The sequence below is a fragment of the Conger conger genome, chromosome 9, assembly GCF_963514075.1.
Source record: "Conger conger chromosome 9, fConCon1.1, whole genome shotgun sequence".
Classification (NCBI taxonomy): Eukaryota; Metazoa; Chordata; class Actinopteri; order Anguilliformes; family Congridae; genus Conger; species Conger conger.
Genome location: NC_083768.1, coordinates 44,268,044 through 44,291,126, shown reverse-complemented (window position 1 = coordinate 44,291,126; position 23,083 = coordinate 44,268,044). Strand labels below are relative to the sequence as shown.

The 23,083-nt window shown below is 46.0% G+C and overlaps 3 protein-coding genes across 5 annotated transcripts; 2 read left to right on the top strand and 1 right to left on the bottom strand.

Moving 5' to 3' along the window:
* Positions 1–1,776: 1,776 nt before the first annotated feature.
* On the bottom strand, positions 1,777–5,932 carry LOC133137497 (XK-related protein 8-like). 3 transcript variants are annotated; one of them, XM_061255813.1, is made up of 4 exons: positions 5,651–5,932; positions 5,280–5,553; positions 3,912–4,099; positions 1,777–2,661 (listed from the first exon to the last, which is right to left on the bottom strand). In XM_061255813.1, exons 2-4 carry the CDS (start codon positions 5,450–5,452, stop codon positions 1,919–1,921), a joined length of 1,104 nt encoding a protein of 367 aa, XP_061111797.1. In that variant the 5' UTR covers positions 5,453–5,553; positions 5,651–5,932; the 3' UTR covers positions 1,777–1,918. The 3 variants fall into 3 exon arrangements, with proteins under 3 accessions (XP_061111797.1, XP_061111798.1, XP_061111796.1); XM_061255814.1 differs by having other exon boundaries at positions 5,682–5,932; XM_061255812.1 differs by having other exon boundaries at positions 5,280–5,932.
* A 2,321-nt stretch (positions 5,933–8,253) lies between these two features.
* Positions 8,254–15,108, top strand: srsf4 (serine and arginine rich splicing factor 4). The gene is made up of 6 exons (XM_061255815.1): positions 8,254–8,445; positions 10,088–10,230; positions 11,752–11,861; positions 12,821–13,035; positions 13,367–13,444; positions 14,098–15,108. The coding sequence occupies exons 1-6, from the start codon at positions 8,339–8,341 to the stop codon at positions 14,636–14,638; spliced, it is 1,194 nt and encodes a 397-aa protein (XP_061111799.1). The 5' UTR covers positions 8,254–8,338; the 3' UTR covers positions 14,639–15,108.
* A 1,854-nt stretch (positions 15,109–16,962) lies between these two features.
* tmem200b (transmembrane protein 200B) lies at positions 16,963–22,100 on the top strand. The gene is made up of 2 exons (XM_061255816.1): positions 16,963–17,394; positions 19,736–22,100. Exon 2 carries the CDS (start codon positions 19,751–19,753, stop codon positions 20,864–20,866), a length of 1,116 nt encoding a protein of 371 aa, XP_061111800.1. The 5' UTR covers positions 16,963–17,394; positions 19,736–19,750; the 3' UTR covers positions 20,867–22,100.
* The last annotated feature ends 983 nt before the right edge of the window (positions 22,101–23,083 follow it).

Sequence of the window (23,083 nt, the reverse complement as noted above, 5' to 3'; positions counted from 1 at the left end):
GCACTGCTTTCAATTACTAGTAGTGACCGTTACATTCAAATGTTCAGTTAAGAGCATTCTTATCACATTTTAAATTAAGTTTTCCATGAACACCAACAATAATAAATATACATGTCACAAGCTGCTTATTATGAGCTTATGGAGCGATACAGGTTCCCAGAGAGGTTTTCAGAAATATTGCGCTTTTCCGACAGATTAAAACATTACAACACACTACTGGCCAAAGTTGTTGTACACCCACACATTTCAAGCAATCGGATTTAAATAATATATATATGCTCTGGGGGGGATCCCCTGCTTAGTCTAATCAACTGTAAGTCGCTTTGGATAAAAGCGTCAACTTCATAACATGTACAGTAATGTAAAATTAAGACACGGCTGATAAGCGAAAGTGAGACTAGGTTAGGGGTGGACCTTCCTTCTGCAGCGTATCAGACCTGTGAGCCGGCCTGTGTCATTATATATATTAATATATATATATATATATATATATACATATATTTAGATATTATTTAAATCCGATTGCTTGAAATGTGTGGGTGTGTGTACGTATATATGTATATATATGTATGAGTATATATACACACACACACACACACACACACAGTACTGTGCAGAAGTCTTAGGCACCCTAGACTTTATTATATGTTTATTTTTTTGTGTGTGTTAGTATAAAATAACACATTTGAGATTTCCAAATATTAATTTTACAAAAGATTTAATTTTACAGAAACATTTTTGGACTTAATTTTTAAAAAGTAAGATAAGACTGTAAGCAAGTGACTACTTTTTACATAAAAACTTGATCAAGGCTGTCTGAGATCAGAAGCAAGGAGCCAATCAAAGTCGGCAGAAGAACTGTGGCAAGTTCTCCAACATGCTTGGAACAACCTCCCAGCTGATTGTCTTACAGAACTGCAGGACAGCATTGGCTCATCTCAGAGAAGTGATGCAGTTTTAACGCTGAAGGGTGGTCACAAAAAATACTGATTTGATTCCATTTTTAACTATTCTAATGTAATGTAATGTAAAATATATTGTACATTTATTTAGGACCTTTCATTGAATTATTTTTGAAAGAATCTTATCTGTACAGAATGTTATGCAGGTGCCTAAGACTTTTGCACAGTACTGTATCATTTTATATATATATATATATATATATATATATATATATATATATATATATACATACATACATAAATAAACATCTGTATCTTGCATTCATCAAAATAGCCACATCTTGAAGTAATGACTGCTGAGCATATTAATGCCACTTTTTCTACCAGGGCAGTCCTATGGTTCTGAAGAAGTTCCATAGTTCACATGCAACAGTGCTGTTGAAGTTCCCCATGCTGCACTTGTGGGTTGCTTCTCCTTGGCTTGCTTCCTTTTAATTCTCTTGTTGGGAAATTGAAAGAATTCATTCATTCATTCATATTTGGCCAAATATGGCTTTATGATTGCCTCCTCCAGAATTTCACTATCCTGTCAAGTTAAGTATTCTTTTTAACTTCTGATTAACTTCTTACCTTGTGCCATTTGAGGTTATTTACAGAAGTCAACTATTTGAATTTCAAAAAAAGACTAAGTAAGTAAAATGTACTACTTTTGTCTTACGAAGACAGAACATTTTCTTCTATATTATTGTTATATAGAAGACTCCATGGAATAATCAAAGTGCCCCTTCACATCTCTAAGCCACATCCATACCAATGGCTTTACATCCAGTCCTGACAGCTGTACATGACAAGGGCCTTTGCACTTTAAATTTTTGGCATATTCATCACCAGAAAAAAGAGGTTGATAGAGGCCTGTTATATAATGGTGAACTGCGTGAAAAAAAGTAGTCAAATCTATAAAATTCATCACATCTCAGTGAAACATCTGGATGGATGGATGAGCCAAAATGGCTCCCTCAGGGAGTGCTGCTGGATTGCCTCCTGCTATTGTTGCGGACAGCAGGCCGGGGCGGCTCCGGAGCGTAGAAATGTTGGGCATGGCCCGCCATCCTCCTGTTCTGCCATCGCGACGAGGGCGCGGCCTCTAGAGTGAACGACCCGTAGTGCACCAGCCCATCGGGGACATCCTCCCCCGCCTGATCGCTGGGCCTCAGCAGGCCGGGGTGGAAACGGGCGTAGTACAGGCCTTTCAGCAGGAGCCCTGCCACGTAGCTGAGGGCTACGGCCACCGCCAGGCCGAGGGCGTAGGACTGCGTGTCCCAGGGTTCCCTGTACACCCACCACGTGACCATGAGGATCCCGCAGTCCACCGCCATGAAGGTGTGGTAGATGGCGCTCCGGTCCCTGGTGCTGCCGTCCGCCACGTTGAACCAGGTGAAGTACCAGATGAGGCCTACGGTGGCCCGGTAGAGCCACTCGCCCTCTCTGCTGTCCATGAAGCTGGTCTCCTGCCTCCGGACCCAGAGGAACAGGGCCACCCACAGGAGGAGGAAGTGTAGCGCCACGTAGGCGGGGAAGATGGAGGCGAAGAGGGCCAGGGCCGCCACACGGGGCGCTATCAGCAGCAGGTTCCACAGGAAGTAGACGGCGGCGGACCCCCAGCCCTGACGCTCCTTGTCCGGGAGGAAGGAGCGCAGGGAGCGGTGGTAGTCCACCACCATCCAGGCCACGGTGGTGGTGGAGGCCACCACACTCACACCTGAGTGGATAGAGGAACCAATCAGCTGACAGGGCCACGAGAGAGGAACCAATCAGCTGACAGGGCCACAAGAAAGCCACCAATCAGCAGACAGAGCCACTGAGAGAGCCATCAATCAGCTGACAGAGCCACTGAGAGAGCCATCAATCAGCTGACAGGGCCACGAGAGAGCCATCAATCAGCTGACAGGGCCATGAGAGAGCCATCAATCAGCTGACAGGGCCACGAGAGAGGAACCAATCAGCTGACAGGGCCACGAGAAAGCCACCAATCAGCAGACAGAGCCACTGAGAGAGCCACCAATCAGCTGACAGGGCCATAAGAGAGCCATCAATCAGCTGACAGAGCCACGAGAGAGCCACCAGTCACCCGACAGAAACACAGAGAACATAACAGGGTCTGTTTGCAGTGTGACAACTCGAGAGGGAACTGCAGCCTTATATTTGCAAATACAAAATATGCAAAAGGACGAACCCAGTTTGGTTTGCTTTCACGATGACTGTTGAGAACTGAGCAGTGTGTGAGAACTGGTGCTTCTTCTGAGGGCACTATAAATGCCCAGTGTGGAGGAGCACTGGCGTCATAACCAATGTGGGATTGGCTACATTTACTTTATTTCATTACCATATACTCTCATCTATAGCAACCTATATCATAGTGCATACAGTGTGGTTTGATGAGCCAATTTAACCACATAAACTGTAGCAAAGCATCAGCGCATCAGAAATACTGTAATTAACACACTGGCACATACTCACATACTGATGGAGAGGCATTCAGAAACGGCACAGAATAAAGGAATATTCATTATAGAGTGCACCAACGATTCAAAGCCCTTGGAGCAAACATTTCAAAAGCATACAGGATGTATGCACAGGTATGAAATATGAGTGACACAGTCAGCCGTTGTGCACACACACACACACACACACACACACACACACACACACGGCCAAACACTGCATTGTGAGCAGACACACACAGGGTCACACACGCGCACACACACACGGTAACACACACAGCATGCCATGCACACACAAACACTGTAGGGCGTGCACACACACACACACACACACACACACACGGCCAAACACTGCATTGTGAGCAGACACACACAGGGTCACACGCGCACACACACACACACACACACGGTAACACACACAGCATGCCATGCACACACAAACACACACTGTAGGGCGTGCGCACACACACACACACACACACACACACACACACACAGGGTCACTCACACTGCACAGGGAGAGCCTGGTTGGTGCAGAGCATGATGTACAGCATGAGGGTCAACTGGGGGGCGCTCTCGCAGAAGGTCTCTATGAGCCGCAGCATGCTGAGGTCGTGGGTCATGTACACGGCGTACGCCGAACTCTGCTCCCCACGCCACCACACCTGGAAGCCCTGCCGGATGGCCGAGGCATACCTGTAGACAAAGCCTGCGTCAATCACAGCCAGGACGGCGAAGTGACATCACATTACAGGCACGCATGAAAATGAAAGTGTTGTCCACAGGTTTATGCCTATTTGAGTTAGCCTTATCAACAGCTCAGCTGGTTGCACAATAATGTGAGTCAGTGACCTTTGTACACTCCTTCACATTAAATCATTTTTATTGTAGCTATGGAGTAAATACAGTGATGTTGATGATATTAGCGAGATTGGAGGTGTGGTTTTGAACATAAAACAGATTTTATTGTGATTTAAAATAGATTTCCTGGGTTCAGACCACATGAAAGCAGAACTGCCTGATGTAATTCGTTGAACATGAATCAGCCAAAGCTGTAGGTGGGTGATCCTTATTCATGTAGCGAACACACTGTGCTCGTTGACATGATGAAAATAAGTACTCTGTCTCTTCTGTTAGAAGCTCATTGGCAACCACTGGCTGACAGCATACTGTAAATTAACACATCAACATTGATTATTATTCTCTGCACATGCACATATGTGTAGTATGCAGTGCTCACGAGGGAGTGTGTGTATGTGTATCTAGTTTAATTAAAACCGAAACCTGGAACCATGGCACACCCGCAGTTATGTGGGCACACCCGCAGTTATGTGGGCACATCTCAAGACTGTCAGCTGAGTGGAATGTCAGACTCATTACCCACGGTTTTTGGCTCGTGTACTAAAAAGCAGTCTACTCGTTCTGTGCCGAGTTGAAGCAGTTCAAAATTTTACATATCGGTGTAGCCTACAACATTACTTCTTGATTTTATAAGATTTCGACAATGTACTCTAACACTTATTGATAAACATTGTAATTGTGATAATATTGCTAATGTATCTTTTATAACTTGAACTCACCAAGAAGGAAGCAACTGTAGCTTATTTAATTGTAAGAAAAGTCATTATTAATAAAGACTAGTTACATTGTACACCTTCGTAAAGAATAGCTAAAGCAGTGTGAAACAATAGTAAACTCAGGTTCTGATGTAGTTGAATAATGTTTGTTTGAGATATTGAAAAAACATTACAATACAAGAAAATACCGCATTAAGTGACAACATGGGGAATGTTGGCATACCGATATATTACAAAGACCCCATGCTGAATGAAAACATACTATTGCCATAATATAGCTTGCTATCGTGGTACCTTACCTATAAAAGACCCCCAGCTGAAGAATATGCAGCCAGCAGCACAGTTTTAAATGTTTTTCATCGCTCAGAAGTACGTTTTCCGAAGTTGTTCCCGCCTGGTTGCCCACAAGTCTTCGGTCGTAGTGAAACCAGAACCAGCTAAACATCTGGACCACGAATGAGGAGAGAACCATGAAGCCGACAAACACTCCGAACCAGAAGAAATTCCCATGCAAGAAGAACTCCTTGGCGACCCACAAGTCAGATCCAAAATCGAAAATGAAGGTGCAAACACCTATTACCGAGAAGAGGAAATCCAGCCATGAATACTTAGAAAACGTTGCGCATTCCATGCTCAGAACAACAGAAATCATAAGCAAAAGTTAGCTTACGCTAGACTCGTGATTTCTTCACATTGCTTACCAACCCTATCCACGACTTGCTGTGGAAAAAGTCGTGAGCTCGTCGGCGAATGTTAACACATGTTGAGCTAGCCGGCTAGTTGACAAACTTCACGTCGGCGAGATGTTTGCTTTCTGTTCCGGATGTGCAATTCAAAGCTGTCAGCACACATGGCCTGTCCGAACTATTTCAAATTTTGCCACACACATAATTCCCGTTTTATCTGTGTGACCATGATAAGAGGTCAGCTAGTTCCGACAGTAGGAAGACCTCTGTCACAATGGGCAGTTCCATTACTACCGCCCTGTGCAGGCATCCTTTTCGCAAACTGCTGCAGTATATAACTGGCCCCTCCTACGATTAAAGTTAGCGCGAACCACCCAACATTCAGCGAGTAATTGCGGTCCGCCCAACTTCCCCAAGCCAACTTGATCCAACTGACAAGCCCCCACACGTTTCAAAGAAAACACCAAGCCAATTAATTTGTAGTTTATCGGCAGAATGAATGATAGAGCCAATGTATTTCGATGAATGAGGAAATAATACAGTTTTCACTACCAGACCAAGAAGACACAACACATTTAAAGTCGTAGTTATATTTGTACAAATATAAAAAATGTTAAAAAAAATTTTTTTTAAGAATAGCATCCCTGACATTAAAATATTTGTACTGACATTAAATCCACTTTGGTAGATGTTCCTTCGACACAGACCGAGTTTAAAAATGTTTTTTAATTGTGTAGGGCCTAACGAATAAAGGCTATATTATATGCATATGTTGCAGGATGCATTGTAATATGTGTGTCTTCTGAAATATTGCCTCCTAGAGTATAGTGAGCCCAAGGCTGCACAAGGGCACTGGTTTTCCCGCTTGGTCCAAACTGCTTCCTACAGGCCCTCCAATAGCACTTCCTGTAGCAACTTTTTGCCAGATATCCAAAGTTCCAACCAAGTATAAACACTGTTCAATAAACAAAAGAAATACATATCGATGCATAATGTTTACATTAATATTGGTTACATGCAAATACATTATTATCTTCCTGATATTACCTAACAGAATGCTCCGTAACTTCAACAAAATCAGAGTAAAACAGTAGCTGGGAAGTTGAGCCTTTGAGTCACAAGTCCCAGAGTGAGCCAAGACTGGCAAATTCCAAAATGACAAAGAAAATCTGTTCACACGCCCATACAAAAGGAATGACGTTAATACATCATGACAAAATGCATTGACACTTATGGAGGTTTACTAGAAATGCAATGACTATTGCAAGGAATGGAATGGCAGGTATGAAATTACAGTCTTCCAAGTTAAAAGAGTGAATTACCTGTTTGAAATTAGTATATGTCTTGCTTGTCAGGATTATGACACATGCCACAGCAAGTTAGAGGTTAAGCACTTGTGAAACTGACCGTGGCACAATTAAAATTGCAACAGCTGAGCACATGATATGGTGTTGTCATGTTCACGTGCTGTTCCACACTAGTGCACATCCACGCCTTCCCTGTTCCACAAGAACACCCTTCAAGGGTTCATATGAATATGAGGTTTAATGAAAAGACAGGCCATTCAGCCCATCAAAGCTCATCATTGTACCTGCCGTGTAGAGAATCTAGCACTGCATCACATGTAGAACTAAGACTGACTGAAACCCCAGCACATGCATATGATGATTTATGTCTATCATATTTAGTTCATTATTACAAACTACTGCTTATATGAATGTGTGTGGGATACACAGTCACCTTGGGTGAGGTTATAGATTACTAGCAACAACATAAAAGAGTCATGTGTGAAAATGTGCTTGCCTTGCCCTAAGTTATTGTAACTGCTTTTGCAAAATAAATATATTTTTTTAATTAAATCATGTCAGTACATAGCTTGAAATCATTGGCCATGCATTCTGGTGAAATGACAATGGGGAACAATATACAATCAGTGACCAATTTATTAGGTAGATAAGCTTGTTCATCCAAATATTTACTCAGCCAATCATGTGGCAGTAACCGAATACATAAAACCATGCAGACTCGGTCGAAGCTGACAGGAAGGTGACAATAACGCATTACAACAGTGGTATGCAGAAGAGAATCTCTGAACACACAACACGTTAAACCCCTAAGTGGATAGGCTACAACAGCTGAAGACCAATACGTCTAAAAAATAAGTCCTAAATACCTACTAAAGTGCTCACTGAGTGTATATCGAGCATATTTATGTCACATAGTGTGCCAGCGCATATTCAACGCTATGCTTTGTATTAACGTGCTAAAATGACGGGCTTTACAGTAATTGAAGAATTTTAATATACAGTCAATGGAACAGACGATAGAAGGCTAAGATGGGGAAAAAATATAATGGTCTACATCATCAAATGTGTACAGGGCGTATATATGCTACTGTATCTATATGTAATATCACAGTACTTGCCGTTCATGTGCTGCTAGTAATTGCAGCAGTTGATGCTATTACACACGATTAATGTCTCTGGTCATGTTTCACTAGTGCAGAAAATAAAAGTTACTTGTGGCTGTGGTACACGCCTCCTATCTTGCGTGCCCTATGGCGTTGGTGCTACAAGGGGAGGGGTGTGTGTAATTTATGTGCGCGCTTCACCTAGCCAGGCTGTGTGTGTGTTTTGTGAGTGAGTTCAGCACACGCAACTGGGACCGTGGAAATGTCACGAGTTTACATCGGCAGATTGAGCTACCGCGCAAGGGAAAAAGATGTCGAGAAGTTCTTTAAGGGTTACGGGAAGATTTTGGAAGTCGACCTAAAAAACGGGTAACAAATTTGATAAAAGACCGAACGAGTCACCCAACGAGCTCACCGCGCGTTGTGGCCTGTCTGGAGAGGCCCACTCCGGTGATGTTGTAGACAATCGGTTGTCGGCGGCGGCAACGAAGAATCGTTTACATGTTTGTGTTTTTTATGAACGCAGAGTTAATAGTGCTTGGATTACGCATAAAATGTATTATTGATAATGAATTGGTAAACAACAATTGCGTTCACGTCGCTTTTCGCATGAGTAGCTACATGGCTACAGCCTAGCCTAGCTGCGTTGCTTGGTTCATTGTTTTTAAGTGCTGCGTTGCTGCGCGAAGATTTGCTAGTTTGCCATCTGCGAGTGTTACACCGCTACTCACGATGTTGTACTATAATTAGTAGTATTGTGGAAATAAATGTTACCGTGACGTGTGCATCAATTTGAAGGATTAAGCAGATTAATTATTCTCCAGATGTTGGTTGGCGTTTTTTTTCCCTCGGGAAAAAATGTTAGCTAGCATGCTCGTTCGCGTTTTAACGAGCTAATTTTGGCTAACGTTAGCTTCTGAACAAATAAGCTATTGTCCTGTAGCTATTCTCAGTTGATCTATCTAACTAGTTGGTTGAAGCAGTTGCTTTCGTCTGGAAGTTGATTTTCGTCAAATCAGCTATGCTTCTGAAAAATCTAAAATGGCGCTATTCTCTCCAGTGTGTTACATGGCTAGCCTAACGGGCAGCCATTACGCAAGGCCCAGATTTGGGCCTAGCTGGGTAATAATCCAAGGTGTAGTGACGCAATACCAGTACAGTTATTTGATTGGTCGACGAGTGACGCGCTTTCTAGTGTTTGCCATCGTAGTTTGTATCGCATACTCGATACATTAGGTGGCATTTGTTTACTCGAGTTGAGCTTTCGCTGAAATCATTGCTTAGATACGGTCTGCTAGTGTTAATAGGAGTGACACTTGGCCAATCGCAATCCGTTATGTTTTCTTAACCATTTGGCAAGTTTAGCCAAATATGTTTTAGTTAACCAACGAGAATTATAACTTCCTAACTAAGCTAGTCGGATGCACAACCTTAGGGGAAATATTTTCAGTAAATCTTTCATTTCTCGCAATACTTTGGGCACTGGTGGAATTCCAATCCCTTAATTTCGACTTCACACAATTACGTTGGCACTAGGTTATTTTATGTAGTATTTCAGTCAAAATAATACCTTGCTGACTTACAATTCACTGAGCTGTTTAAATGAGCAAACTAAGTTGTTAGTGCTTGGCCAGACAATTAACAATTTAATATTTCATACGAAAGGCCACGTGCATGCTCTAAAGACCAGGAAACGGCACGCAGGATACATTCTGGAATTTCTGGAAAGTACCGGGTCATGACGGGCGGAGTTATGTCCCTTTAGAAAACAACCAGCTATCCTATATGGCTGAGCTAGAAATGTAGGCCGAGTCGCGTGTTTGATTGTTCCAGTAAAGCGAGGCGATGGTCAGCATTTTCTTTGAATTCCAACAATATCCAGTTTGAACACTGACCATTTTATATAGGTTTTTTTTTTTTTTTTTTTTTTTCGTGACCTGTTATATAATAGCCATCGTTGTTATGTGGTTTGTCTTTCCGCTCAGTGTCTTGTCTTGCTTTTTGTATGAAGGTACGGGTTTGTTGAGTTCGATGACCCTCGAGATGCAGACGACGCGGTCTATGACCTGAACGGAAAAGACTTGTGTGGTGAGAGAGTGATTGTGGAGCACACAAAGGGACCGCGCCGAGATGGGAGCTATGGTTCCGGAAGGAGTAAGTACAAAAGACCGCGGTACTGATATGATAGGAATTAACATTACCCATAGTATTTAATCAGACAAGCTTTGAGTGGGCCCTCAGCGTTGGTACCAAGTGACCACAATGCATGACTGACTTCACCACGTGACCAAACTTCTGAAAGTGACTTGAGCCATGTTTTCCATCCAAGTTCTGGTGGTAGTCGCTTAATTTCCTTAGATCGATGTGCTGTATTTGGAAATGAAAAGCTGTTGATTGGTTTCTGATCTGGTGTTGATTACACAGAACCACATTCTTCAATGTATTTGGGCACCCCATGCAAGAACGTGGGTCAATTTACATCAGGTCCAAATCAGTGTTAACAGCTCAGTCAAAGGAACAATAAAAACAAATACAACCAAAAAAGGCAGTTTAAAATGTAGGTTATGGGTCCGGTTGAAGCTCTTTAGCTGCTGCTGACATTCAGGGCAGTTTGAGTGGAAACGTGCATTTGGTGGTTAGAAGGAAGCAAGTCGCTAACATGCACTGTGGCCGCCAGGAACCAAGCAAGGTGACCCCGAGCTTAGAGCAGACATGTGCACAGGCAAGCATATAGACCTTTAAGTTACTCATGTACATGCATTATAATGTGTTGCCAAAATGCAGCATATACATTTGCCAGACAATTTAATAGCACAGATCATTTGATCTTTAGTTTTTACCTGTCCAATTGTTAGTCATTGGCAATAATAACTCGGAGTTTTTTTTGGCTTTTCTATCTTTATTTTTCCTATTTATTTTTTATTTTTTTTAATGTGACTGTTATTAACGCTAGAGATTTAACAAAGAACCTCGATGTTTTAATTGAAAGAGTCCTTTGAGCCTAAGATGACTGGCTGCCTGCCCCTATTGCTGGCCTTGGGTTCCCTTTCCAAGAGTGTGGCTCTTTGACCATTCTGGGCCCCCTGGCTGACCAAAAAACGGGGAGCCATTGAGAATGAAGACCGCTTTTCCCTATAGCCCGGGTGGTGAGGATGCCAATGGGTTAGGAGCAGATGTGGGTTAAGCTCTTATAGGTGCCTAACAATCTTTTTTTTTTTTCTTTTTTTTATCAATGTCTCTTAAGTTTTGATATTAAACAAAACTGTAATTCACCGTAAGTACTTTTAAAAGAGGGTTATGTGGTTTTTAATGCTTTCATAAATTGTGTACATACAACCTTTTGTCTGAGAATAGCAGAATTATTTTTCTTTTTTTCTTTTCGATGTTGATAGATGAGTGTTTGAATTACAATATACATTTGCTAGTTTAAGAGTGCATTTGCTGTATTGTAAGGGGTTGTGTAAAATGACAGGTCAGCGCTAGCTCTGGTTTTGTTAGTTTTTGTTTTGTTTCTTTCTGTAGTAGTGGGAGGTTCTCCTTGTGCTGCTTCATGTCAGTGTGTTATGTTGGTTGTGTGGCCTGGTTCTGTGCAGGGCTGTTAAACCCCAGCGGATGCTGTGTTTCGTGTTGTTTCCCTGCCTGACCCGTGCCCTTTCTGCCCTTGTCCTGCTGAAGGCGGGGGGTTCGCGCGCGGCGGGAGGGACCGCTACGGGCCGCCGGTGCGCACGGAGTACCGGCTCATTGTGGAGAACCTCTCCAGCCGCTGCAGCTGGCAGGACCTGAAGGTACGGAGAACCCGCTCTCGCGTTCCCCTGACTACCGTGTGCATAACGGCCACGCCCGCTGGGCTACACACACACACACACACACACACACACACCCCGTCTGCATAACGGCCATGCCTGCTGGGCTGCACACACACACACACACACACACACACACACACACACACACACACACACACCGTCTGCATAACGGCCATGCCTGCTAGGCTGCACACACACACACACCCACACACACACACACACACACACCGTCTGCATAACGGCCATGCCTGCTAGGCTGCACACGCACACACACACACACACCCCGTCTGCATAACGGCCATGCCTGCTAGGCTGCACACGCACACGCACACACACACACACACCCCGTCTGCGTAACGGCCATGCCTGCTAGGCTGCACACGCACACGCACACGCACACACACACACACACCGTCTGCATAACGGCCATGCCTGCTAGGCTGCACACGCACACACACACACACACCCCGTCTGCATAACGGCCATGCCTGCTAGGCTGCACACGCACACGCACACACACACACACACCCCGTCTGCGTAACGGCCATGCCTGCTAGGCTGCACACGCGCACACACCCACACCCCGTCTGCATAATGGCCATGCCCGCTAGGCTGCACACGTACACGCGCACACACACACACACACACACACACACATACAGGCGCACATACAGGCGCACATACAGGCGCACATACAGGCGCACATACAAGCACAGTGAACAGACCTGGGTTGATTATATAATTGTTTTGCATTCAATTGCCAACCCCACATTCTGGTCCTCTTAGTTTGCTTAATTGCACCGGACAGGATCAATTGAACACCGTAAAGTATTTAAATCCAAAACGCTTACGTCTGGCGCACAATCTCACACATGAATGCAGCTGCACTCATTCCCTAAATTTGAGGTGTTTGCTGTGCCCCTCCCCTCTCTCTGCAGGACTACATGCGTCAGGCGGGGGAAGTGACGTACGCCGACACCAACAAGGGCCGCAAGAACGAGGGGGTGATCGAGTTCCGGCTGTACTCGGACATGAAGCGCGCCCTGGAGAAGCTCAACGGCACCGAGGTCAACGGCCGCAAGATCCGCCTCATCGAGGACCGGCCCGGGTCCCGGCGCCGCCGGTCCTACTCCCGCAGCCGCAGCAGGTCCAGGTGGGCAGCGCCTCCGACCCGGTTCTGACACGCTCGGGCGTAGGGTCGCCCACGCTTCACTGCTTTTTAGGCTTTCATGGTTTGATGGTAGCGTTTAGTGTGTGTGGGCCTGTCTTTTGTGTGTGACCTGTGGCTAAGTTTGTACCCCTCTCCACCTGTGTGTGTGTGTGTCCTGTATGGCACAGTGGTTAAGTTCCTCCTCTCCTCCAGGTCGTGTGCGTGCGTGCGTGCGCGAGACCTGTATGGCGCAGTGGTTAAGTTCCTCCTCTCCCCCAGGTCCTGTGTGTGTGTGACCTGTATGGCACTGTGGCTAATTCCTCCTCTCCTCCAGGTCTCGCTCCAGGAGTAGGCGCTCCCGTAAGAGCCGCAGCCGCAGTGAGAGCACCAACAGCAGCCGCTCACGCTCCAGGTACGCCCCGCCCTCCCCCCGTAAACACGGCCAATCATTTAAAGCAACCGATGGTGCAGTGGAGTCACCTGACCTGGGTTCCTGGGTCTGACTTGGTCTGTGCTGGTTAATGATGAAGACCAGCAGACTCTGCGGCTGTCTAAGGTCCAGGTTGCAGTGCCGTGAAGGCTGTTGCACCAGCATAATGTAAGTTCAAACATAGGCTAGTTTGAACGTGTTGCACCATAACTTAATTTAAACCAGTTGAACCAATTGATTTAGTTCCGATGTAGGCTTAAGATGCAAATTAAAATGTACTACTAGGTATACAGTCATTCGTTAAAGAGCCGTTTATTGAAGCGTCACACTGAAAATGTTTTGCCTTAGGGATTAATTTACTGTCAACTTGGCTAAGATATGAAATGTCCTACTGAAAAGACTCAACTTCCGTTCTAAACTAGTTAAAATGTAACCTCGAGTGCTGACTCCACACGATAACTTGCGCTGCAGGTTGTACTGTAGTCCGGGGCCCAGGCACCTTCCTCCCAGAGAGAAATGAAATTGGCTGTAGATGTAGAAAGGAAACCACACTGGTTTGACCACGCCCAAATGTACTTGATCGGGCCTCTGATTGGCCGGTGCGGGTTTTTAACGTTTCCCCCGTCCCGCCGCAGGGTGGCCTCTCGCTCCCGCAGCCGCAGCCGGGACCAGAAGAAGGCGCGGGGCCGGCGGGAGGGCGAGGACCGGAGCAACGGGGCGCGGAGGAGCAGGAGCAGGAGCCGAGAGAGGAGGCCCGGGAGGAGCCGCAGCAGGAGCCGCAGCCACAGCCCCAAGAGCAAACGGGGCAAGGGCGGCGCCAAGAAGGGCCGCAAGGACGAGTCCGGCTCCCGGTCCCGCTCCAGGTCCCGCTCCCGCTCCCGCTCCGGGAACAAGGACCGCGGCCGGAAGTCCGGCTCCAAGCCCCGCGAGGTGAAGAGCGACCGGGAGGAGGAAGGCAGCGCGGCCGGGGCGGAGAGGGCCTCCCGCTCCCGCACGCCCTCCCCGCCCAAACCCCGCCTCAAGTCCAAGTCCAAGTCCAAATCCAAGTCCAAGTCCAAATCGCCCTCCCCGCCACCCAAAGCCAGGTCTCGCTCCCCTTCCGCCTCACGCTCCGAATCCCGCTCCAAGTCCCGCTCCCACTCGCGCTCCCGCTCCCGGTCCCGGTCCCAGTCCTGAGGTGCAACATCACACACACCCCCCCCCCGGTCCCTTCCCCAAATCCTCCCCACCCACCCCCACATTTGTCCAATTTCGTTCCCCCTTTCCCCCCCTTTTTTGATAAATAGTTGTAGGAAGACTCGGCACTCCTGCCTGATGTGTCATATATATATATATATGCTTCCCTTTGTTTTCATTATGACTGATAATACATCCTTACACAGTAGTGCTGTCTCTTATTGGAGGTGTTTGTAAAATATTAAGTATGTGAGTTTAGTCTGAGTGGGTATTGCTCAGATAGATTTTTATAAGTTGAAAAGTGTCTAAATGCCGTAATGGGTGTCTTAACCTTTGTATTGCATACTTTAAAAAAGCATCCCGTGTTGACAGAACTGTGTGGGGTGGGATTACTGTGATTTTATTCTGTTGCATCCTTCAACTTTGTGGGAAGTCCTTTTACCAGTTAAAAAATAAAAAAATTTGCCTGATACCTGGGTTGAAGTCAATTCTTTTTAATACGGTTTTATTTTTAGTTCATTTTATGTTTGTTGCCAAGTTGCCGCATTACATGGCGAATATTTTGGATCCGGAATTAGAAATGTTAATTGGTACATTGGTAGTCCAGGGATTGAAGTGTGGTAAAATATACTCTTGTCTATAGTCTTGGATCTATACTTTGCAACATATTAAGGCTATACTCAAGACTTTTAAAGATTTATTGATTGCGCTTTGAATTTACACCCTTTCTTGGGTTAATATTATTTCACTCATTGTCACTTATGAAATATGTGAAAGACGATCTGTAATCCAGAAATTTCCCAACTGCTCCAAATGTGACGAGTCATTTAAGGGGCGACATGGGTCAGGCAGTAAGAGCAGTCGGAGGGTTGCCGGTTCGATCCCCGCCCAGGCTGTGTCGAAGTGTCTCTGAGCAAAACGCCTAACCCCTAAATGCTCCTGACAAGCTGGTTGGTGCCTTGCATGGCAGCCAATCGTGAGTGTGAGTGTGTGTGTATGAATGGGTGAATGAGAAACATCAATTGTACAGCGCTTTGGATAAAGGCGCTATATAAATGCCAACCATTTCAGGACGTATTTGAATAACAACCGAAAGGCAGCACGCGCGCTCATTCTCTGCAGGGAATTTGCATTAAATCCAGGCAGACGCAGCGGCAAAATGTGCTGCTGGTTTTAGCTGGCGTATTGACTGTTGAAACGCTCGAAGCTTAAATATTTGTATCGAAGGATATAAAACCTTAATATCAATATTATCTTTCAGTGAGAATTTGCGGGTATACGGAATACACAATTGAGTTGCCGCGAATAGCACGGTTAGAACGTACTATCCTAAAAACGCGATTCCAATAGTCACCACCAGATGTCCTGTGTACAGGGAAGTTAATTTACTGGAAGCGAGACAATGTCGAAGCATTTTGGACAGGTTTACTGAGTTACTCATTCCGTCATACGGCCGCAAGGTGGAGTGGTACCACAAGAGTGCTTTTAGCCAAACCGCTCTGACTTCTCAATTATATTAAATGTAATATTTGTGTTTTTATGCAGAGGCCATTTGATTTCTAATCGGTGGGAGTAAATGTTGGACCATACCCCGAAAGACGTGCTTGTGCGGAAGATACGAACGTTGTTTTAGTTTTTGGCAGCAGACTGGATGAATTTACAGATGGTTATTAGCACATCGACGAGTCTATTTCTCTATCTGCCTGTAGCCTACAGTCGGCAGTACTTGCGATTCACTGCTGATTGAACCTCATGCATATGTCAGTACCAACTAGTCTAGAGTGTTGGTACACGTATGCTAATAAATTCTAACTGGTTTCTGGCAATGCGCACTTCAGTGATTTACAGTTAAAATTGCCTAGTTTAAACCGGCGGTGATTTAACCTTCAACAGGTTACCTTCTCAGATAACCTTGAAAGCATAACCACACTATATGCTTAACATTATTTAATTGGCTTAATTTGGTTTATTGATAAAACGTAGATGTATTTTTGTATATGTAATTTATTTTTATTGTTCCATTTATATTTTATCTTTAGGTATACATTTAAGTCCTGTGTTTCCCCCCCAGTCCTTTTGCTTTATATCTATATGATTTATATCTAGCATAAAAGCTACTTTTAAAGTTAGAATAGACACTAATTAAAACCACATACCCGGGAATTTACTTGCATCGAAAAATCTTGAGCTGAGGCTAAACGCAATCCAGATCCCAACCGAAGGGTCTTAAATATCGCAAGTCAACATTGTCAACGCGTAAACCCCGAAAGCAAATTGACAAGAGCGGGGAAGCATCGTTGGCTATTTAGGAGAGGGAGGTGCCACCGATGAAGAAGGGGAAAGATGGACTGCCCCATCGACTTCATGGGATGTGTTTCACGTACAAGATATGTTTATGGACTGTTTAAAGACGACTCCATTCGGTCTCGTTGTTTGCCTCAAGCGTATGGTTTTTATTCTTAAAGATAGGCTACATTCCTGACTCCTTCATTCGGAAGGAATTTAAGAAGGGGAGCCTAGCTACTAAAACGGACAGCGAGACTCGGTGCTCCGAAATATCCGAGACACCCACCACCACCCTTGCCATGGAGCACTGATGGCTTTTTGGATTTAATGGTAAAGCAAAAACGTGCATAGCTAACTAATTGTTTGGCGAATGGAATAAGCGCCTAACATGCGTGTCCTACGCCGCATAATGAGAGTTCAAGCTGGTTATATGGGGGGACGGTACGCACCCAAGAAAGAATACAACAAAGGCAAGTAACCTTTCTCTTTCACCCGGTCTAAAACAATACCCCCTATCTGCGCATCTGGACATCAAGTTTCGAGCCGGCTATGTTGACAGCCAGTCTTTAACATAACTTTTCTACGACATTATCGAACGTAGACTACGTGTTCTCTTCTAGTTTGCAGATAGCGTTCAACCCGTCTGTATCACACGTCTGTTTAACTTCAAGTTTGACATAAAACATGAATGCGTACCTATCGACTTTTTTTTTAGAAGCATGTTAATAGCTACCCTTTGTTCAAATATAGCCTAGTCTTTTAGTCGGATTCCTTGAAGCATGTTAGAAACTCTGCCGTCTATTTTGGCGTTTCCAACGAGTTTTTTTTATGTGCGCAGTTGGCTTTTAGCGGAGAATTCTCTGGTATTATGATTTCTCCTGCATAGCTCCCAACACCGATAATTGTTCAAATACTTGGCCACCAGGCTTCAGGAAGCTGCAATGTTGGCTCTGCAATGTCAAACTGTTGATTCTTTCTGTTGTTTATATAAAAAATATCTAATAATAGCCTATTATTATTATTATTATTATTATTATTATTATTATTAAATTGTTTATTATTTTTATGGCTACATTATTTTTTTATTTGTTTTTATTAGCATATTATGATTATTATTAGGCTATTATTGTTTCATAAATGTGTCGCTGGTTAATATAAGTGCAACACTTATGAAAACAAACAACAGTGTTCTCACTTTCACAAACGGTTAATTATATACTTGCAACATGGCCAAATCAGTCTACTGACGATGCCCATTAAATTGAACGTGACACGACTTACTGAGCCGTGTTATCCACACTGAATCTGCGTCGTGCCTTGGGGCACGCAACTTACAGTATAATTGCACAAGAACTTGACAGCAATCAAAACGACCTTTTGTCAAACCAAGTGCACGCAAGGTAATGTTAAAATGCAGAAGTGTAGGTCGGGAGTGGCAGTGACTGGAAATTGTCCCGACAGCGTGTTCTAATACGTAATGCCATTTGTTGGACATGTGAAGGCCAGCCCGTTCTAGGGACAGCCTACCTATATGTTAAACCTAATGTTTAAGGCCTAATGTTAAGAAATTAATGAAAAGGTTGTGTAATATAGGCTACCCAGTCCCATAATCCGTTGACTTCATACATGGGCCTAAACAAACAGCTGAAACATCTGAGCTAAAACACCCAACCTCATCGGAACTTCGAATGAGTTAAAAGAGCTGAATGATATTTAGTTTTCAGTGAGCCGAGACAAGGTGTCCCTGTACCGGATTCCTGAACGACTGGTAGTGGTAATTGACTGAGTGTTCTTCAACAGGCAATCCCGTTCTGGGGTTAAGGGCTTTCACATGTTTGCAGGTGAACCTGTTCCTTTTACCTCTCTGGAGAGGGTATATAAACATATTCAGTGTGCCTCTAGACCCGGGAATTGCATTTCAGCTGGAGCAAATGGGCCAGCTTGTAGCCTAGTGATATGACTGGGTCCCTGAAGGTCGGTGGTCCAAGCCCCGGTGTGTCCACGATAAGATCCATGCTGTTGGGCTCTTGAGCAAGGCCCTTAACCCTGCATTTCTCCAGGGAGGATTGTCTCCTGCTGTCAATTGCAAATCGCTTTGGATGAAAGCATCAGCTGAGTAACTGTACTCTAATGGAACAACTCATCTTTAAAAAAAATGTATAAATTTAACCTTCATATAACCAGATTCGTCTCTCTGTCTCAGACTTTTCTTTGAGAGAGACTTGGCCAGGAAAGCAGCAATAGATTATAGACACAATAAAATTACAACATTAACATAAAAGCAGACCAACAACAATGTCAAAATCCGACGTTCAGCTGATCTTTATTCCACGGCATTAGGTCGTTGGTCCAGTTGTTATGCAGTTCTGTGGTCTAGAGGTTTAAACCTTAGGTATAACTCCAGCTGAGCACACTGCCTTTGAATTGTGTGTTCATCCATTTCTTCCCTCATTGTTAAACTGCTTCTGGCTTGTCACAGCACAGCAAGGTTTTGTCCATATTTTGTGAAGGTTTTAAAATAGAACTGCTCTGAACTGCATTTATACCACGGTGATTTTCATACTTGGCAATTGCATACTGTACATAACTATTGCATGCTTAAAAACCATCTAAATCTTTCACCAAACTATATATAAGTCTGAATGTCAGAGGCCATTTTCACTATTATGCTGAATTAAAGAAAAAGAAAAAGGGTTGGAGGCCACTGGTATAGGACTAGGTTTCATTTGTGTCTGTGAAAATGGCCCATTAAGTATAGCATGTATTATTGTGTCCTTTAGGGGGCGCTGAGTCCTGTTCCTCTCTCCACAGCGTCCTGTTAGAGGGATGACGGCCACAGGAGCGGCCCGCGCAGGGGGCCCCCAGGGGCCCCCGCCCTCCCGCCGGGGCCTAGCCCGCTTCCGCTTCCGCCCCAGGAAGAGGAAGGAGGGGCCGGTCAGGGCCCGCCTGCGCATCCGGTCCTCCCCGGGGGCCTTCCTGCTGCTGGGCGTGTTCGTGGTGACGCTGGGCGTGGTGTTGGCGGCGGTGGGGTACTGGCCCTATCGGACGGCTCTGCTGGGCCAGGTGGGCGTGGACGTGGACCTCGGCCAGCCCCAGGTGGCCGGGTGGGGCCTGGGGGCCCGGGGGGGCCCCTTGTCCAGCGAGCGGCTCAAACTGCTGGGGCCCGTGCTGATGGGCGTGGGGCTCTTCATCCTCATCTGCGCCAACAGCGTGCTGTACGAGAACCGCGACCGCGAGACGCGCCGTCTGCTGGCCGAGGCTCAGGCCGCCGTCTGCAGCGTCTCCGCCGCCGTGCCCGTCGAGGCGCCTCCCGGACGCGCCGTGCCCAAGCACTACCGCTGGGTGACCTCCCTGCCCACCGGCAACCTCGGCCTCCGCCACCTGGGGGTGCTGGTGGGCTCGGAGCCCGCTTTGCTACGGCTTCAGGCCGCGGAGAGCAAGTGGGCCGAGGTCCGATGTCCGGCTTCGCTGTGGGCCGACGTGGGGCCCTTTAAAAAGTCCTCCTCGCCCCCTATCTCGCTGCGCTCCGTCTGCTCGGACTCCTGCAGCTCCAACGAGCTCAACCTCACTGTGCTGACCACCGCGTCGCTCATGTCCCCGCCCCCCGACGTAGACCCCTGTGAGGTCACGCCTCCCCCCAGACGCTGCTACAGCGTGGGCAGCAGAACTGAGCCCCGCCCTGAGAGGGGCGGAGTCCTCCGACAGGCGTCCAGCCCCCACGTGTGTCTGAACGTGCCGGACCTGCAGACCTGGACCCTGGGTGAGGACAAGGCCTCCAGCAAGCCCAGCGTGCATTGCAGCTGGCCCCGGCTGGACCTCAGCGGTGCCCGGAGATACCTGAAGCTGGAGAACAAGGAGGATTCAGTGGACAGGCTACTGGATCAGCTAGAGCAGCAGTATTCCCGTCAGGAGACCAGCTACGGCTCTGGCCCCTTCCAGTGAGAGGCTCTCAAGACGGCCATGTTGGTGAGGGGTTGTGATGCCAAGGAAGCCATCTTGGTGAGGGAGCCATGTTGTTGAGGACCATTCTTGGAGTTGCCACTGACCAGATGGAAATCTCTTCCTGGTGGATTTATGCAGTTACAGAGTCTGGGGAGCCAATCAGTCTTTCTAATTCAGTTTGGAGGAACTGCCCCCTTCATTTAGTGCCCTTTAATTCAGCTGGCCTGTTTTCTGGATCCACCAATCAGCAGGCCTGCGCATTTCCTAAAGAGAATAACTCTCACAGACGGGCCGAATGCAGACTGCACTGGCGGGAGTCGAGGTGGAATTGATTTTGCGTTTTTCCTTTTTTGACAACCGCCGGGGTGGAACAAAGTGCAGGGCTCACGCTGTCGGGGGACCAGAAATTGATTGGACCGCCGGGCTTCTAGAAAGAACTGCATGGGGGTTTTCCATTAACGGGAGGAATGGATGTCGTCTCCGGTGCCAAAAAAATGTCAGATGCTCTCAAGGCACAGAGGGGGGAGACCGTCTCCGCTCTGTACGCGACACGAACAGAGCTGGTGGAGCAGGGAGCCCTGGGACACCCGGAGAGCGGCCGGGGACCACTGAGAGGATTTGACTTTAGGACCAAAGCAGGTGTTTCATACACCCCGGATCTATGCAGAAATTGGGTCGTGTTCTCAATCACTGTACACTCTCAGAAATAAACAGCGGAGGTACAGTTTTGTTCTACAAGGATCACGTTTCCCAGATGTGCCCAGAAAGTACAGTTGCATTTTCTTTGGGCACAATTGAGTACATTTTCCAAGCAAAAAAAAAAAACATACAAATGAACTAATATATTGCTGGCTAGGGTTATAATTATATGCACCTATAGGGTACTGCCCCAGGCATTTTAGGTACCTTTTTAGGTACTTTTTGTACCTCAATTTCTGAGAGTGTATGCACTGTATGTATTTTGGTAAATGTATAATTATATATGATATGCAGTCCTTGGCAGATGAACCATGGAAGATGCAAGAAGGCATCTCTCCACCACCACCAGCATGTCTTCCTTGCCCCCACTGTGCTCTACACCAGGCAAACCTTTTTTGTTTGTGGTCCCTGTGCAGTGCTCATTCTTCACTGCGCTGTACACGACCGCCATTTTGTATTCTGAGCGGTACCTGCCAGCCTGATAGGAGATGTGATGTTTACGACAGTGCTAGGCTAATACTACTACTGCTGCTGTGTGCTCATTTCTGTACTGATGATGTACAGAAAGTCAGCAATAAATAAAAAAATTACCCATACAGGAACTGAGGTGTGTTTAAACCATACATTCTCGACAGGAAATGGAGGGAGGGAGGGAGGACCACATCCTTCTCCCATGGTCGCTCTCTCCCTGTGGCAGGTGCACCTGTCCTACCTGCTGGCTGATGGTACCAGAGAGGGACAGGTGGACAGCTCGAAAAGCAAGCGCAGCGTATACCACCCGTTTGGGCTGGCCCTGCCTGCCAATGCTCTGGTGACGGCTCCTGAGTCACAGCTAATCTCCACCCTGCCGTTCTGTCGCGGGCACGTTTAGCGTGGAATTAAACAGTTTCATCTTCACGTGTGCAATCTTCTCTATGAGAAACCATCAGGGTTTTTTTTAATCCCACACCAATATAAGCGTTTTAAGCGTCAGTGGTCTCTCTGGTGTATCCTAATCTCATAATCTTCCTCAAAATGGCTGAGCAGAGAACAGCCCCCACCAACCCCCTTGATGTTTCCCCCCTGCACTGGGCATTTACAGCCCATAAAGAGACAGGCAGGCCCCAGGATCCCAGAGAGGCCAGTCAGGCATCCAGTAGCACTTGGCAGGAATATCCAAAAATCTATTTTGATGGAATTTGCAATCATAAGCATCATTGCTGTAGGGATTTACAATCTTAAGCATTTGTGGTTGGGATTTCTAGTCATGAGCGTCTATGCTGTAGGGCTTTCCAGTCATAGGCATCTGTGGTGGGATTTCAGTGATCTGTGGGGCCAATGCCTCCCATCGACAAATACCGCTGGGCCAAACTGGTGACCTCATAGTTAAAAAGGAACCACTTTTATGTAAGATATAAACCAGGACAGGCTGTGTACATACAGGAATGTATGAAATGACAGGGTGAAGCTAAACTGTAAACTAAAGTCATGAATATGGAGGCCAGCTGTCTCATGACATCACATGAAATATGCGTTTGA

Excerpts from the sequence above, each read along its gene's own strand:
- tmem200b (XM_061255816.1), top strand. The coding sequence starts at position 19,751 with ATGACGGCCACAGGAGCGGCCCGCGCAGGGGGCCCCCAGGGGCCCCCG.
- srsf4 (XM_061255815.1), top strand. The coding sequence starts at position 8,339 with ATGTCACGAGTTTACATCGGCAGATTGAGCTACCGCGCAAGGGAAAAA. Across the intron at positions 11,862-12,820 it reads GCAGCTGGCAGGACCTGAAG|GACTACATGCGTCAGGCGGG; the intron begins GTACGGAGAACC and ends CTCTCTCTGCAG. Across the intron at positions 13,036-13,366 it reads CGCAGCCGCAGCAGGTCCAG|GTCTCGCTCCAGGAGTAGGC; the intron begins GTGGGCAGCGCC and ends CCTCTCCTCCAG.
- LOC133137497 (XM_061255812.1), bottom strand. The coding sequence starts at position 5,632 with ATGATTTCTGTTGTTCTGAGCATGGAATGCGCAACGTTTTCTAAGTAT. Across the intron at positions 4,100-5,279 it reads CAGCTGGGGGTCTTTTATAG|GTATGCCTCGGCCATCCGGC; the intron begins GTAAGGTACCAC and ends CTTTGTCTACAG. Across the intron at positions 2,662-3,911 it reads CCAGGCTCTCCCTGTGCAGT|GTGTGAGTGTGGTGGCCTCC; the intron begins GTGAGTGACCCT and ends CTATCCACTCAG.